This window comes from Phoenix dactylifera, chromosome 4 (genome assembly GCF_051530095.1).
Source record: "Phoenix dactylifera cultivar Ajwa chromosome 4, Ajwa_hap1_PhDact_Kaust_v1.1, whole genome shotgun sequence".
In the NCBI taxonomy this organism is placed as follows: domain Eukaryota; kingdom Viridiplantae; phylum Streptophyta; class Magnoliopsida; order Arecales; family Arecaceae; genus Phoenix; species Phoenix dactylifera.
Window position 1 is genome coordinate 41,852,865 of NC_143193.1, and position 18,780 is coordinate 41,871,644.

Sequence of the window (18,780 nt, forward strand, 5' to 3'; positions counted from 1 at the left end):
GTCCGGCCCTTGCCCTTGCCACACTGGGCCCCACCTATCTTCTCCCCAGATTGGGTCGGCCCACTACTAGCCCCTTCCCCCTCAACCAAAGCAACTACCTCCCCATCACTACCGAACGCACCAACTTCACCTCCTTGAGGTGATCCAGGGGGCCTTCAGCACCACTGGGGACCGGTTGGCCTGTCGTCAGCCTTCTCCCTGGCCACCTCCCCACCTAGCTCGGACTCCAAGGGTCCCACATCCAAGCCATCCAAGGCGCCATCACCCAGTGAGATGATGCCCGGAGCAGCCTCGAACGGCCTCACCATTAACACCCCCGACGGAGGCAAGGAAGGGCAGAGGGTTGTAGAGATTGGAGGCGTCTACATCGGAGAAGACACCTAAGGAGAGGTGGAAGGGGGGGCACCTACTGTCCCGCGTGTCCGGGCCCGTCCCTAGGCCCTGCTCGATGCTCTAGTACTGTGAGCACACCTGGCTCAGTAGGGCAGGTGGCGTGGCCCAAACTTCCAGGCCGGCGCCCATCAACCTGGCCCAGACCCACTCCGGCCTGATCGTACTCTAGGCTTCTGGGCCGCTTATTGGACGGGCCCTGGCCCGCATCTGCCATCTGGACGTCTAGGCTAGCCTGCACCCCGGTCGGCCCAACACCACCCGTGTCGGTCCTCAATTCGACCAAGTCAGTCAACGGGTCAAAACTCGACCTGACTTAGCCACAACACTGAGTTGATCCTGATCCCGAGCCCAAGTCACCGCCCTCAAAGGGCGACCGAACCTTCCGGGAGGAGCGCCACTACGCCACCTTCGCCGGTTTTTGCCAGCTGTTGAGTCTAGCGACGAGCCTATGGAGCTCAGGCGGTTGGGCGAGGACTGCGGCCTAGAGGAGGATGACTCGGGCGTCAACTTGGTTGTCTTCCTCGGTAGCGGCAGTCCCTTCGCAGCATGCGGCGGTCGGATTCTCATGGCCACCAACCACGAGCCGAAGATCGGCCGTCGGATCTCCTCGCCCGAGCTAGAATCCTGCCCCTTTCGGTTGCCACCTGTCTCCACCACCATAGGCATCCGCTCCGACCCCTCCTCCTCCAACATCGGCGCTAGAAACCTATAAGCCACCTTTGTGTGCCCGATCCACCCACAGCCATTTCAGAAGCCGGGCACGTCCTCGTAGACGAAGGGCCGACCATTGTCGCGATTCGAAGGATCGTCTTGCTCGACCAGTATTTCATTAGGAGCTGAGGCAGTCGGATCCAAACCACTACCGTTTGCACCGCGCTAGTCCCAATACGAAATTAGGAGCCACGGCCGGCAATTGGCCCGCCACCACCCACGACCCACCAAACAGAACCAGATCCCGGTCAGTCGTAGATTTAAACCAGAGTGCGAGGTGGTCATCGGTGAGCAGCACCGCTTCCACCTCCGCCTCTGTTTTCGTCCAAAGAGCCACTGTTACGAATAGACTCGGAGCTTCTTCACCTTTGCCTCTGAGATTGGGTACGTCACCCGATCACCTGTCTCCTCTCCCCTCGCGAATAGACCCCGGCCTCCACCCCAGCAGCGCCGCCCACTGCCTTGGCAGCCTCAGCCTTCTCCGCTATTGCCGGTCGTGCACACTTTCAAAGCTTTAGTGAACTAGCCGTTGAATTAAGTTTTTCGTGTCCTCTTAACGTGTCATGTTTCCGGTTTTTCTTATTGAATCTTCCTTTGTCTGCTTAGATTTCCATATATCAAACCCAAAAAAGAAATGTCCATCCTTTCCACGATTCTTCCACACCATATTTCAGAAGTTTCCCACATTCCATCTTGACGTCGAAAATTGCGCGTTCCCTTCATCATGTCTGCCTCACCTTTTGCCTACCTTGCTCCCGCCCAGACACATTTAAAATTACTCCGATACTCAGAAGAATTCTTTTCCTTCAAATTGCATGATTTAGGGAGATGAGATCGGAAACCGCTACCAAAGCAGGCCACTTTCTCGATCCTCGATCCCGGACGTAACGTGCGGGAACCCGAGACGATGGCAAAAGAAGACGCCGGGGAGGCAACCCTCGAGCTGACAGTCCTCGCCGCCGACGGCCTCAAGGGCAGCGCCGCCTTTCTCGGCAAGACGGCGAAGCCCTTCGCCGTCGCGTGGGTCGACCCGGCCCTCATCAAGAAGTCCCCCATCCCCTTAATCCCTAGCTCCTCCATTCCCTCCAAGCTCCACCTCCCCCTCTCCCTCGAAACCCTCCAAAACCCTAGCTCCTCCCTCACCGTCCAGATCCTCTCCTCCCGCCTCCCTTTCCGCGCCGCCAAGCCGGTCGCCTCCGCCGCCATCCCCCTCTCCTCACTCCCCTCCGCCGGTGAGCCCTTCACCCTGCCACTCCGCCGGCCGTCCGGCCGCCCCCACGCCTCGCTCCGCCTGTCCGCCCGCATTCTCTGGTGCCTTGCGCCCGCCCCGCCGTCGGATCCCATCGGCGGGGCCCCTATGGTCGCCGGAGTTCCGAGGATTCCGGCGGAGGTCGAGGCGCTTGAGTTCTCTTATGTCGAGCCGAGCGCGCCGCCATTGCTGGCACCGTTGCCGCCGCCAATGCCGATGCCAGAAAGAATTGGACCATGGAGGAGCTTTTTGATTGGATTGGCGAGCGGAGCAGTCGCCGCAGTGTTGATGGGGGCTGCTGTGCTGTCTGAGGATTGAAGGAGAATTTTGTCTTGGATTCGGGTGAGTGATGTTGTTCTGTATAGTTTTTATGTCCTTTTTTTCCCTCTTGTTTCGTCACGGCAAAATGCTTATTTGTTCTGCTTGATGAAGAGATGGGAGATTTTCCTCGAGATGGGAGATTTTGCTTGTGGGTGTATGAGGAATTTTACAGGAAAATGACAGGATTACTGATTTTCATTTATTACAATGTTTCTCTGACTTAAGGTGCCTGTATGATTTATGTTTCATGAATTCAACAAGGTTGTTCATGATGTTATCTTGTGAAATTGACTGATTCTTGTAGATGCTTTGCTCCAAGAGTTCCCAATTAGAACTATCAATTACAGTGCAGTTATGCCACTGATAGTTTTGGTAAAGACAGTACAAATTTATTTCACAGAAACAACATGATGTTTTAAAAAGCACAGCCCACTGTAGTCCTATACTTCAGCTTATCTCCTTACTGATAATGAATCTCAACCCTTGATAGATCATAATTAGATAACCTAAATCCTATTCATAGTTGGATTTTACATACCCCAAAAACTAAAAAAGGCTTAAGGATGGAAATAGAATAGAGGTGTTCCATAAGTGAACTATGCGAGCTATTTGATAAGCATGCATTGTTAGGGGGCAAGTTTTTGTATGCACCAATAAAACTTGATATTTGACTGCCCCTTCTTTCACCTCTTTGCTAGATTTAGGCCCTATGAGACCATTTTTAGAGCCTTTTAACTGATGTGACATCCATGTGTGTGAGACCAATTCGTTAAAATCCTGATCTTAGTCTTGGTTTCTTGCTTAGCCCCTACAAAAGGTTCTGATACTTCAAGTAATCGAGGATGAAACATCTGCAAAGTTCAACACAAACAAAAGACTGGACTCGGTGAAATAATTTAAAGAAGAGACTTGTCAAGTGGAAAGACAAATTGCAATCTCTTGGGGAGAGAAATATATTGATCAATTCTGTCCTAAGTAACCTTCGAAGCTACAATATGTTGATTTTTTTTCCTTGCCGGACTAGGTCATACAAAAAAATGATAAAATTAGGAGAATATTGCTATGGAAGAGACTTGAAAGTGAAAGATAAGGGTAAAAATTAGTCAGTTGGGGCACTTTGTAAGGGAAAGGAGTTCAGAGGAGCTGGGATAGTCAACCTGAGAGATATGGATATTTCATATTTCTCTCCTCTCTAGATGGTGGCGGCACTTAAAGCTAGAGGATAAGGAGTGTGAAGCCAACTCAATAAAAGAGCAATACTTTAGGAGTTCAATAGTGGACTTGTTTGGAGTGAAGAAATATGTTAATTATCTTTCTTTTGGGAGTCATAAATCAACCAAGATTGTGTAACGTGGTTCTACAGCAGTGGTGGGAAACAGATATCATATCAGATATTGGAGAGATGTTCGATTTGGGAAAGTCTATTAGAGCTTCACTTTCTCGCCCTGTTTTGTACTGCACAGGAAGAAGATTACCCAACTGCTTAGCAATGGGATAAAAATGGTTGGAATCCTATGCTTGAGATCCCTCTCAAAGAAATTTACTCCAGCAGTTCCAGAACATGGAAGTCTTGCTATAGAATATGCAGATTGGGCTGTCCAATGACTCCTGGAGGAGAAAATGCAAGAATTTGGGCATAATTGGAGGTAGAAGCTGATGTGCAGTATTGGCTGTCCAAAATGCAAGAATTTGGCTGTCCAAAATGAAATTCTCATAAAAGATAAACCAAACCAAAAGAGACTGATCATGTCATGTAAATTGCTCCATCTACTAGGCAGTATTGAAATCTGATGTGCACCTCTCTCTTGCAATTCTACATGACCTTTGTGGGAGTCAATCATGGGCATAATTGGAGGTAGAAGCTGGCTAGGTTCTATTGAAGCCCCTTGATGGAATGAAGAAACTCTTGCATAAAGAAGAGAAATTGTTTTGGTTAGGACATCTTGGTCACTACCACTTAGGTTGGTATGACTTGAAGGAAATCAGCATGTTATAGTGGAAAATGCTTTTTGGAAGTTGTTAAATACAAATGGGATGGATCAACCTGTGATCTAACGTAGTCCTATCCAGTTAGGCTTGGCTTGATCTGATCTTTTGGACTCATATTTCAGATCTGAGTCTGAAATACGACCCCTTAGGAAACCCAGGTTGAATTTGGCTCAAGCGACCCATTTGGAAAACCTGTTTGAAATATGACTTATCTTGGCTTCGCTTGACCAATGGCTAACCAAGTCTAAGATGGATCAAATATTAAATGATTGAAACCAGCTTGCCCTGGTCCTACTCAACCTAAAATCCCATGACTTCGAAATGTCTAGTTTCTTGATCACTCACTTTATATTTGTAGAGTAGGTATTAAGGATATCTATTTGTACGTGGAAGGCTTAGTTAAGTTTGAGTCACATTTTTGGAGATGGCCCTTGTGGTAGCATTATGCACCAACACTTCTTTTTGTTCTCTCAATTTGTTATTCATTTTATTACTAATTTTCTTTCTGCATATAGAATGAAGTGTGCACTTTCTATTTATCTTATATCAGATCCGAACCTAGACTCTACCGGAACCTGAGCATTGGGGTAGGTTCGGTTTATGCTTTACTTGGCCCAGCCTGAAGGACCAGATGGGTCGAAAATTTCTTTCATGGATCTAAACCTTCTTGTTAGCCAATGTCTTGGGTCCAACTCTAAAGTTATGACCCTAAAGGAGATTGGATTGGACCAGGTCTTGATATTATTGGTCCAGACCTAGTCCGTCTGCGGGCCTATGTAAAACATAAATCTTGTTTTGATGTAGAAAGGTGCATTCTTTGAGGCCCAAATGATGGAAGGTTAGTGCCTTCTTTCCTGGAGGTTGCTTCCTGTGAGATTGGATAGCGAGCTTGACAATCAAGGACGTTCAAACACCTTTTCCTCATATTTTATTCTTTTTGGATCTTCTCTCTCTGCATCTTTTGATTTGTTGGTCGTGTTTTAATGGCCTTTCTTTTTTTAATTCCTATTGTTGGGAGATGATACTCTATCTGGTTGGATGATCTTTGGGTTATCAATCTTCAGAACCCCTTATCCATCATGTACTTTGGGTTTGTTTGAGTAATGGAATCTGGTAATTACCCCTGTTTTGCTTTTTTTTTTTTAAAGTTGCTTAGAGAACTAATGTCAAGTGAATATAAGATATAGGAATTTGTTCAGCAAATGCATATGTTGATCTGTTCATTTGCATGCACATTATAAACAACTTGGAAGAAAGAAAATGGACATGCATTTCACATGGGACTACTTTGAGGTCAAGTGCAGAGTTACTTGCAATTAAATGGCATTAAGAATAGGTTTTGTCTTTCATATGTGACATGTGGCTTGATAATTGCATGGATGACAACTAACAATTGGGAGAAGCAATAGGCATACAACCAATTTAGTTCATGCACAATTAATGGTTAGGTGACTAAAATCCAATGAGAAGGGAAAATATATGGATGTGCTAGAATGGAGCATGAAAAAACTTGAAGAATGAACCAATAGCTTAGCTGCTAGTTATGGTCAAAACAAATACTTGGTTCATAGAAAACAAGTAAAAGGAGAGGATGCTTAAGAACATCCTCCAACATACTGGTACTGGGCCCATTAATTCGTTAACTAAGACCTGACTTTTAGATAGCCCAAAATAATTTAATTACCACCTTCGACAATGCTTGTAAGTGGGCCACTCAGCCAGCCAAAGTAATTGATCTCCATTGGTCCTAGTTCTGGGAAAATATGGGGAATGGTTATTTCTTTTAGCAATCACAGACTCAAAGTAGCCGTAGAAGTAATTGTAGAGTTCCTTAGCTTAAACCTCAAGAGTGAGTTAGTGTTAATACAACCTTAGCTTAAACCTCAAGAGTGAGTTAGTGTTAATACAATATTGACTAGATGGGTATAGAAAACATCGATGTAGTTAGGTTCTACATCTGGATGATGAAACCTGTAATTTTGGTCATTTGGTTAACCACTAATTTACTAGTTTAGGAATGAGGTTGCATGGAAATGTGATCCATATTTTCTCTTAGTATTTCTCCAGGTTTCTTTGGCAATTGGAAAGTAATTCACATATTTATCTTCATCACAAACATGACAAGCTAAAGGAATAAGCTGCAAAAGAGTAGGATCAATAGGAAGTGACATCTTAGAACTTTCTAGAGGAGCTCAGGAGCCCAAATTTGAGGGTGATAAATTTCTTGATTTTCATCCAAAGGTCATATTATTTGTGTGTAATGTCTTTAGTGAGCAGGCTGCAAGCATATTTCTTGTGAAAAATCGTCCATTCTCTGCAAGGCCCCCAACCATGGCACCTTCACAAAGAAAAGATAGGAATTGGAGTGTACCATCTATTTGATGTTGAAAGTATTCATCACTTCTTATCACCAATTCTCTGTAACCTTTATAGCTAACTGCAATCTCATAAATTTCATTTGACAATTCCTTCTGTATTGTTTGCTGGTCTGATGATGTCCTTAACCAAATTAGAGTATGCCTTCTGCTCATGTATTTTCATCAGAGTTATTGTCCATATATTTGTTAGTGAAAATTGATAACATCAAATTACTTAAAGTAGGACATTGCCCATTTAAGCAAGTTCCTTTATTCCTAGCCCACAACATTACTAGGGTTAGTACATGTGATGGAATCCCAATTAATGAGCAAACACCTTTGCTGTCTAAGCAGCACTACTCCATGAAAGGTCCTCATTTAATAAGAGTTCCATATTCTATGTGTTTATATTAAAAAATCTGTTTTCAGATAACTAGATAAGAAGTTGGTGCTGATTCGGCTATACTGACAATTGACCAAGTTATTTTCCATATGCAATATGAGTGTCTAAACACATCCTTTTATTTTAAAGTTTCACCTGAAAGTTTAAGACCAGTTAATGACATTCACTAACATTATTAATGGGAACCCCTCAAAGCTTCCAAGAAGGGGTTTGGACTTTAATCCTCCTCTTTATTTTCTTTTGTTCAGAGGAGGGGGATGTCACATGGTAAGGAACTTCAAATATATATAGAAAAACCCAGCCTAAATAATGATTATTGAAGGCAATGCTTTATGCCCTTAAAAGGCAAGGTTCTTTGGAACTTCATAGATGTCTACTAGTTCCTCACTATTGGCTCCCCACCCCAATCATTTCTCTGAACATAGTGCATGTCGACTCAGTCACTTCCTTGATTGGGAGCATTACCTTCGATTTTTGTTTTGTTCATCATCAGGTATCTTGATAGGTGTCAAGAGAATTTCTATATTGATGTCTAATGCAGGTTGAATATTCTAGATGGGGTTCCCATTGATCAGTTGGATGTCACATATCTATGACCCACTACTGATCTAAATGCTACTTCTATCAACAACGTTCACACCTTAGAATATAGAGAGAAGAAAATGCCAATTAGCGTTATTACAAGCCTGCTACATTTTCCAGTTTGAGAACAATTTTTGGTTGTTGGACCTCATCAAGTGCAATGATGATTTAGCAAGGAAATGGACTTTCATATTAGGATGCCTCCTTTTGATGAGTGACCTTATGGTGTAGATATCCTCACCTATCCCTAGGATAATAACCAAATGGCTCACTTGTCTTTTCTATGTTGCCATCTTTGACAGTTCAATCAATGTAGGGCTATTGGAGATGGTTGAACTAGAATTTGGGGATAAGTTAGTCTTGGGTGGAGTTAAGCTAGGAGGGAGATATTTGGAAAAGATTGATACTGCCCCTTGGTCATTTTCATTTATCTCGTCCTTATCTCCTTTCTTTGATGCATAACCACACCAACCTTTTGATTTTTTGAACCAGTCTCCTCTAAACTCCACTTGACGGTTTTGCTACTCCTCTGTGATTCCTTGAGCTCTATATAAACTACCCCTATCTCTATTTTTCCTTGCCTTTTTGTCACTTTCCATTGGTGAAGCTCTGCTCAAGAGTTGATGGTCATCATGTTCCCCCATCTTCTTGAGAGGCCATATAGTCATAAGGTACATTTTGGAGGTAAGAGAAGCCAATTGACAGCCATTGAAGGTAATCCCTTCTCCTTTGATATTGCATTCATATTTTTCTCCTCCTTCCTTCCTGACTGGGGTTTATCCTAACTGACCATGTTCTTCATCATTGTAGATGAGAGGGGGTCAAAGCTGGCTGGTATTGATGCCGGGGATTGAGATTGTAGCTATGCACCACAAGGTAGATTTTGCAAGGGCAAAACCTGTGCTCTATAAAGCAGTTTGAAATTAGTCTTATGCTTTCAAATTATCTCTTTTATGAAATATGCCTAAATTAATTGCATTTAGTATCTCTTAAATTGATTAAATTAGGAGTTGAGATGTCTGTTTGAGTTATCCATCATTGACATGAGTATTATTCCTCAATAAGTTCAAACGAAACTTGAATTATTTGGAAGACTACTTGAGTCTACAGTAATTTCTGTCCAATTTATTTGTTACATTCCTTTACGGAATGCATTAAAAATTAAATGTTGGGCATGTAGCGGCTAGGGGATTTCATAGTGGATAGCAAATAGTTAGTACTATGTACCCAAAGCAGGCTGCTAAAATATGAAAATATTTGTTCAAGTATCAAAAATCAATAATTTAAATCAACTTCATGCAAAAAATGTAAAAAGAATTATCAAGGGTAAAGCTAGAACACATCATGCATGTAGCATCATAACCATGGTTCATCAAACTGGTATTGGAGCTTGCACTAGCTGATGACCATTTAGGTATGGTACTGGTATGCAGCGACATACCAAGTTGTTATGTATCAGCGACAAAAGATCAAGAGAAGAGGAGGAGAGAGAAAAGCCTAACCCTAACCCTAACCCTAGAAAGAGGAGAAATAGGTAGGAGAGAGAAGATGAAGGGAAGAAAGAGGGAGAGCGAGAGAGGGAAGACGGAGAAGAAGACGGAGGGAGGAGGGGGGAGAGAGACGTGTAATGAGGGAGAGGCATCGACGTTAGCGTCAATCAAAGGGGACAGTGTTAGCATTGATCATGGGCTTGAGAATTGTGTCGGATCGAGGGAGAGGGCATCAGCATCAATGTCGACATCGATCAAGAAAGAGACCATCTAAATTGTCAATTGAGGGAGAGCATGTTGGCATCAACGTCAATCAACGTAGATTGTCATGAGAAAGAGAAAGCCAGAAGAGAGAGATGACAAAGAGAGACGAATTGAGAGGGGGTGAGCCGAAGAGAAACTTCGAGATAAAGAGGGATGTTAGTTTTATATAAAAAATGGATCGAATCAAATAGCCAAGCCATGCCAGTTATCGACTAGTCTGGTTTGGTATGTTTCAAACTGCCTGGTGTGGCATAGTTCGGCAATCTTTGATCATGATATCATATCAACATCTATATAGTGTAATGGTTCATAATCTAATGACAAATATCATCATCCACCAAATAACGAAATTGCTCAACTTCACCTATGTTTCGTATATAGCCGGTGCCATGCCGCGATAAAGAGAGTTGTAGTAGATTGATTGCTAATATAAAATTATAGTCACAACTTATGAACATGAATCTATATAAAAAAACTGTTGGGGCATTCCTACAAGCAATGTGTTACACCAGACCCTAGGTGTAGTGAAAAGTAAGCAGGGCTTAACCACGACATTCCCTAAAGGCAGCACGCCACATCAGTGCCCTAATGAGGTAGGGCATAGACAAGGGTTCTCACATTTCAATGGACGGGTGCAGATGAAGAAGTTAGTTTAGAAAAGTAGGATATGATTAGCAAATTGAAATATAGAACGGTTGACAAAGAAAATGATAGAATTAATAGATACAATGCCTAGGAGAAGAGTTAGCATAGCTTGCCTGCAAGAGAAAAAGTTGATAGGAGAAAAAGCAAAGAAATTTGGTAAGACGGGTTATAAATTTTGGTATATTGAGAAAGATAAGAGTAAAAATAGAATTTTAATTATTATAGATAAGAGTATAAAAGATGATGTTGTAGAGATAAAGATAGAAGATGGACTAATCTTAATAAAATTAGTAGATGAGGCCTCCAACGAGTCTCCGAAAAAATGTGGGATCCTTTTTTAGCATGTGAAGAATACTTCACTATGAGCTCTAAGGAGTGTCGACCCTCCCCCTATAGTATAGTAAGTCTATTAATATTATTAGTACTTATGCTCCTCAAGTAGGATTGAATGATACTATCGAGTAATGTTTTTGGGAGGACATGGATTTCTAGTGAAGAAAGATATTAATTGGAGGAGATTTGAATAGGCACATGGGAACTATAATATAGGTTTTGGAAGGGTGCATAGAGGTTATAGTTTCAGAGATAGAAACGAGGAAGGAAATGCTATTTAGAGTTTGAGGCATTTGACCAAGTTTTAGCTAACACGTGCTTTAAAAAGGACTCTCACTTGATAACTTTTCATGTCAGTATAATGCTAGTTAAATAATTTTTTTCCTTACTAGAGAAACCAATCGAGTTTTATGGGAAGATTGTAAGGTTATATGAGATAAGAGTTTAACCATCCAATATTGATTGGTGGTTTTGGATGTATGTATTAAGAAATAGAATAACAGGACTAAAAGAGATAGGAACTCGAGGACTAGATGGTAGAATTTGCGAGGAGAGAACAAATAGCTTATAAGGGTGGAATGTTGAAGAAAATGGGATATACATGGGAAAATCAAATCCATGTTGGAAGAGATAGCTAACGGTATTAAGAATATGGATATAGTTGCATTGAAGTATAAAAGGACAAAAGTGCCATCTGATAAGGAAACTTGTAGAATAAGAATGTTTAGTTGATGATTAAGACTAAAACAAAGTGCTACAGAAAACTGTTTAAAAGTAGAAATAGAGATGTGTATGAAAATTGTGAGGTGGCCATGGTGGAAGTTAAGAAGGCGGTACCAAGGGGCTACATTCAAAGCTTATGAAGAGTTATATTTCAAGTTAGAAATTAAGGATAGGAAGAAAATTTTGTATAAGATTGCAAAACTAAGAGAGAAACTATAGACTTTACCGAGGTTAAATGCATCAAAGATGAAAAATCAAGAAGCTTCGGTTAAGAAGGCCAAGATCAATGAAAATTGAGGAGTTATTGTAATAATCTATTAAATAAAAGTCATATAAATGAGTTAGAATGCCTTACTAGTTTTATTGAGGATATATTTATTAAACATGTAGAATTGGAGTATTTGAGATAAAGGAGGCTATGAAAAAAAATGAAACTAAGAATTGTTGGGCCTGATAGAACTATTTAGTTTTGGAAATGTTCAGCCTCAGGTGATAGGGAAACTAAATCAAAGATGTGATACGAGAATATCAAAGAACCAATTTTGTTTTATGCTAGAAGATTGACCATGAAGCTATTTTTATCCTTCAGTGGTTAATGGTGAAATATAGCAAAACGAGACAAAATCTTCGTATAGTTTTTATTGATTTAGAGAAAGCATATGATAGAGTTTCTAAGGATATCTTATGGTAGATGTTAGAAAAGAAAGGAGTTTTTGTTAGATATAATAATATGATTAAGGACATTTACAATGAAGTAGTTACTAGTATGAGAACTACGGGTAATAATACTAGTAGTTTTCCATCGCAGTAGGTTTACATCAAGATCTGCTCCAAGTCCTCTTTTTATGCTGGTTATGGATGAGCTTACTTGGCAGATTCAATATAATATTCTTTTGTACATGCTATTTGCTGATGACCGTCTTAGTGGATGAAATTGAAATTGTAATTAATCATAAGTTGGAATTATGGAGGAGTGCATTAGAATGTAAAGGTTTCAGGTTAAGTAGGACCAAGAGCGAATAGTTATATGACTGGATATGTTTTATGTGGTCATAGGATACTTGCAAGTTGAAAGAAAAGATTTATAGAATAGTTATATGACCGGCTATGCTTTATGGTACAAAATGTTGGATAGTTAGAAAACAGCAAAAATTGAGATGGATGTATGGTAATACAAGAAAAGATAGAATAAGAAATGAAGTCATTCATAGAAAGCTAGAGGTGGCACTATTTGAGGACAAATTAAAAGACCAACATATACAACATAGACCAAGGGATGCACCAATACAAAGGAGTGATTGATACATATAGAAAGAAAAGAGGGTAGAGGTAGATCGAAAATCACATGATTTAAGTAGTGAGGAAGTACTTGATATCCCTACATCGTTCAAAAAGTGTAGCCCAAACAGAGAAGAATGGAGGAAAAGGTAGTTGACCCTAACTAGTTTGGAATTAAAGGCATGTTTGGCTGGAGGAGGGGGGAGGCGGTGGACCTTGGAATGGGAATGGGAATAAGTGAACCCATTCCGGCCGTTTGGTTAAGGGGAGCCTATTCCCATTCCCATTCCATGGGAGAATGGGAATGCCCTAATCCTCCCAAACCTAATCCCTACTCTTCCGTAGTATTCAAATTCCATGCCGATTTCGATTACGGTCGCAAACCAAACACACCCTAAGGCTTATTGAGTTTAGTTGAGTTGTATAAGATATAAATGTGCAAAATTGTGTAATATCAATCATAAAATAAAAATGTCTATAATCACATAGCATCAACCACAGAAGAATGATTTCTACAATCAAAAATATGTTGACCAGGCAAAACATCATCATTAATAGATAATAGACTCCATTCATTTAATGAAATAACCAGACCAACACATGCTTTCAACAACCTTTTACACCGAAATTGTCTACATGCTTAAACTCTGCTTGGTAACATTGACAAATCCATTTTAATATGTCCTGATCTTATTCAGTCCTAATCTATAATCTGCTTTTGATTACATACCCCTGCATTTGTCGTGTATCATCCTAAGTACTGAAAATATATTACATGTGTACTTGCACTACCTTGGCATCCTCAACTCTGGAGTATTCTATCTACTTATCATGCTCAGAGTATTAGCTTTATACATGTTCTCAATCAATACATAATTTCTTGCTGCCGGCTATAATTTTTACAAGTCTTTGTTGAATGGCTAAATTGACTTCCTATATATTATAATAATTGAAATGATTTGTTGTACTATTGTAATTAAAACATTTTTTGCTGCATATGTTGGCTATTTTTGATAAAGGCATAAATATGGTTCTCTAGCTGATCATCAATCACTTGGCGTATACTTGATATAGCCATTGATAAATCTTGGATTGGTTGGCATGTTTTCTTTTTCCTTGTTCAAATATGAAATCCAATTATAACCTATTTCCTATTGTCTGTCTTCTGGGTTGTAGACTGATTACTAACAAGCAAAATGCTGGTCGATTCATGTTTAATGTTAGTCATTCAAAAAATTTTGTCGTTAAAAATTTGACATTATACATTTTGGAAATGGAAGCTTCACAACTGAATCCTGAGGTCAGCAGTGCAAGCTCTTGTCTTCAAGCTTGAAGTTTGTGGTCTGTTTCTACTTAGATCATAATATGATTTAGATATATTTGGACTATTTGTTTTCATTCCATTGGTCTAACAACCAGTTGGGATAAATTGATAACTTGTGCGGCCTTTCCCTATCATGAGTGCTGATCCTGAGGTTCGGTAAATATTAAAAACTTGATCTCATTGGTACTCTCAAACTTGTGATAGGGTGTGGGGAAAGAAAATGATGATATGGTGTCAACAGGATGGTGGTTGGATTCCCATCATATGAACAAACCAGTTAATTTAAGGGTACAAAAGGTCTGCTGGTATCTATCAATTGAAGGCCCATATCATAGTTAGCATGATATGTTATCCAACCTGCCTTCATTCTATGATCTAGGTAGAATATAAAGCAATATTATATGGAAATGGTGCAAGGCATTCTCCTTAAATGGTGGGAAATTTTGATCTATTCAGTGTTCTTTCACTTCTTGGGCATATTTTTTTGCTTCCCATCTGTGAGCCATTTGTCTTTTGTATGTGAATATATGGACTTTATTGTTGTGCTCTTTAGCTCTTTAGATATTATTTGCATGTTTTTTAATCACTACTCCTGCAATGAACTGTGTTGTTGATGCATGTTTAACTGCATGTTATCTGGCATGCAGGTAAGTGACTCTGATCAGCAATGATGATTGAACACTTATGCACGAGCAGTTGCTAATCTCCATTTATGATCCATTCGAGATCTCCGTGCAACATGACTATGGCATCCGTCGCACCTGTAGGCTGTGTTTCTACAATAAAGCTGCAAGGAAGCCATGTGCGCTGATCCAGCTCGGTGATGCCCTGATCTGCCACCTCTGCAAGGTTGGAGCTTCGGTCTCCCAAAACCCTGTATTGTCACTCCCTCATCAGTGCAGATTCCATCCTGTGTTGCTGGCGACTACTGACTAGCTGATCCAGTACCTTGATGCCCTGATCTGGCCCTTTGTGCTTGAGAGTTTTGGGCTTCTCACCTGCCTCGATCCCTCTCTTCCTCGGACCCTCTCTTCCTCTCACCTGTGGCTTCAAAGCAGTGAGAGTGCGTTCTAATGGTTTCAGAAGTCCCAAGCCCAACACACATACAATATATTAGTTGATGGTTATTGCAAGGGAGGACTAATGAGAGTCTGAATCTCTTTAATGCAATGCCTTGTAAAGGAGTGCAGTGGATAACTATTACATACAACATGATACTAGCTGGAATGTATAATGTTGGTAGGGTTACTGATGCAGAAAATTTGTGTTACAGGATGTTTGCTGCTAGGGTATCCCCAGACCATTACAGATCTAGCATAATCTTGGATGGTTTTGCAAAAGCCTTTGATGAAGTTAGGCAGCTATTTCAGGGCACGTTGTCTTCCAAAATAAAACTGAGCATTAGATCTTTTGCTATCCTAATTGTTGGGATGTTTCAAGCTGGTAAGATACAAGAAGCCAAAAATCTATTCAGCGCTATCCCTAATGATTTGAAGCCAGATGTCTTTACTTTCAGCATAATGGAAAAATGGCTAATAAAAATATAGTGGTTAGATAAGGTGGATGACTTGCTCTTGCATGTGGAAAAATCTGGTCGTCTTGCATATTCTGTCATGTTCAATGTCATTGTTCATTGCTTGCTGGAGAAAGCTGAGGTAAAAAGGGCAGTAGATTTTCTTGAAAAAATTGAAGGAGTGATGCTTTCCTCTCGAGGCATCAACATTTTCTCAGATATTAACTTTGTCCTCCACGGATGGGAAATGTCAAGAATATCTAGAGTTGCTTCCAGATTTTTCTCAGAATCATGCAAGGTCATCAGGTTAGTATTAATCATCAAAATATTGAACAGACATTTCAGGTCAGTTATCTGTGTTTTGTGTGAGGTCTTATGTTGGCACGTCTACTGACAGACAATCTTTTTAAATGAAAATTCAACTTCCATGCTTGCCCTAATGGCAGTTTGATGACCTCCTTGAAGGAGGTACGCTGACTTGGATAGGGTTGTTATGCCTCCTGCTGAGCAGCTAAGGAATGGGTTTACATGCACCTCGAAGAAAATATTATTGGTGTACTATAGAAAATTTGGCATCAGAGTCATGGAAATTCAGTATGATAGAAAGTCTGATCTGAGCACTGACATGTGATATCAACTTTCCAGTATTCAAATTATCACCATCTTTCCCATAAACTGCATTATGATAAGCAATCTTTTAAAGATGTAGGTGTATTGTATACCAAAGCTTTATTTTTGAACCCTCTCAAACGTGAAGATTGAAATTTTCCAGAGAGGGCTGAACCTATTCTAATAGAGAGAGAAAAATACACTAGAAGGTAGTTAAAGTTCAAGTTTTGGTTGAATCAGTCATGGAATAACAAAATCATAATTTTCAACAAGTTTAATAGCAACTTTCAACACGATAGCTTTAAAACTTTGGGACACATCTACATCATCCAGATTTTGGTTGACATAATCCAATATGAAATGTTAGATGAAATGGAAGTGATCTCATCTCATGTTTCAATGCGAAGCGACTCTTATGTGGCTTTACATTGGCTTTTACTTGTGATTCAAACTTGCAACCATCACTACAAAGTTTAGCTAATTGATCATTTGTGAATTAGTAGTACTGCATATTCCACCATCAGTGGTTGTGTGATGGTCTAGACTCTCTAGAGATCACCAACCAAACTTGATTTGAATCTTAATGCATAGGCTTTTAGACTTGCATCAACATAGTTGTTAGAGTAGGACACTTTCTGGAGTTTCACTGTGTTTTGCCTCATAAGGCTTATATTTGGACTTCTGAGCGACCTTTGCCTTCGGCTTCATCTCCAACATAGCACATCTGTGTTGCTTTGTCATGGTCCTAGGCCTTTGGTGGTTATAAAGCACTACTGATTATCCATCTTAAGACACTTCGTACATAACCCATTTAAAAAATATATATATATATTTTGATCACTTTAAGTTTTGTTCAGGGTAAGAGTATATCAGCTAAAATTGGGAACATATGAATTAGAAGGGGAAATAAATTCTCTTACATGATGGCATTTATCTATTCTTTCTCTTGCATGCATTGCACATGCCCAGTAAAATTTATTGTAACATAATTCATTTAATAAAAGGCTGATTGTGCTTCTTCATTCCTTAGGTTTCTCTTTTCTATTGAAAAGACAAGGAAATCACATACAAATGCAGGCCTCCTTTCCATGGGAGACAATCATATGTACCATGTGGACTTTGTCTTCTTTATACTTCTAAAATAATCTGTATTACCATGTCTCTCTCTCTATATACCCCTTTTACATCGAAAAATGTATTCTAACATGTTCTACTAGCTAGCTCGCTGTGGAATTTTATCCATGTATTATAATTATTGATTTAATTTCAATGTTAATTCTGCAGCTGTCTACATATCTGAAAATAACAGGAGTTCAAATAATTCAATCATATTGATTCAAAGTATCTAGTTGTTGGAGAGGGCAAAGAAAAGAATAGTTTCCACATAGTATATTTGTACCTCTTTAATGATTGTTGATCCACTAACCAAGGAGATAAATTCAATTCTGTTTGTTGAGCATGACACTCGTAGGGGTATTGCATGGAAAGATATACATGGTTAGAGGAAGTTAATATTGCTAGCAATAAAGTTTTAGGTACTTAAAATTTTCTTTTATAGATTTACTATTAATGATGCATCTTTTTACATGCAAAATTGTTTGTGCATTTGAAATTTTAACCACAATTACAGAAACCCACTGTAAAGTTTATGATAGACCATGAAAAAGTGTTATTGCTAACATTATGACAATGGAATGTAATATGACCATAAAATGAAACACTTCTACATCCATGATTCCATGTTAATGGTTTCACTTTCAATCCACTTGGTCATGGTATAAGAGAGACACTTATTGTACCTTATAATTTTGTTTCTATTTATTTTTAAAAGCTTTAAAGTGACTGCTCATATAATTGTTTTCTAATATTTTATGTGCTGAATTATTTTTGTTTTAAAATTTAAAGTTTGTTTTACAACAGTAACACATTTATTTCCAAATAAGCGTTGGGCATGATGGAGATTAGACCAAGTGGGAGAATGTTAGGATATGTTTAGAGCATCACCAAGTACGCCCTTCATTATGCAGGCTAAGCCTGCAATCTTCGCTGTCATCAGAAGACCACCGAGCAACCTCCAAATGATTTCCAGATAATTTAAAAGGAGGATATGAGATGCCACTTGACTCACATGTCTAATATAAATTTACTATAATCACCACAAATGAGATTAGGATCTCAAACCACTTCCACTGAATCAATAAGCTTCCTAACTCATCTTTAATCACCTCAAACAGTGCTTAGACAATGAAGTAATGACCAAAATATTGAAATAGTGCCAGTGTAGTCCAACCACAGTGTAATAGCTGAAATCCTACCATTAGATCATAATCTGAAGGCAAATAAACTTACCGTTAAATTATTTTAGATGGCAAAGATCTATTGTCAATTTCCTTTTCAGGTCCAAGTTAAACTGAAAGTTGACTAATGTTAGCTACTATACTGCCAAGTTTCCAACAAATAGATTTTTGCATCTAAAAGCAACTTAAGACGCGGAACTAGTTCTAGAAAGCTAAAATTTGTGGATGGTCCCTCTAAGATATCCTATGCGAGGATGGTGTTTGGAGGCATCCATTTTTATTTTTAAGATAAAAAAAAA

The 18,780-nt window shown here is 39.8% G+C and overlaps 1 protein-coding gene across 8 annotated transcripts; it reads left to right on the plus strand.

Moving 5' to 3' along the window:
- The first annotated feature begins 1,393 nt into the window (after positions 1-1,393).
- Positions 1,394-18,780, plus strand: LOC103709991 (uncharacterized). 8 transcript variants are annotated; one of them, XR_015977171.2, is made up of 3 exons: positions 1,394-2,695; positions 8,816-8,881; positions 14,789-16,316. XR_015977171.2 is itself a non-coding variant. In XM_017843498.5 (2 exons), exon 1 carries the CDS (start codon positions 2,012-2,014, stop codon positions 2,669-2,671), a length of 660 nt encoding a protein of 219 aa, XP_017698987.4. In that variant the 5' UTR covers positions 1,422-2,011; the 3' UTR covers positions 2,672-2,695; positions 14,710-18,780. The 8 variants fall into 8 exon arrangements, 1 of the variants encoding a protein (XP_017698987.4); XR_005514938.3 differs by having other exon boundaries at positions 1,421-8,719; positions 14,710-16,316; XR_015977170.2 differs by having other exon boundaries at positions 1,421-8,719.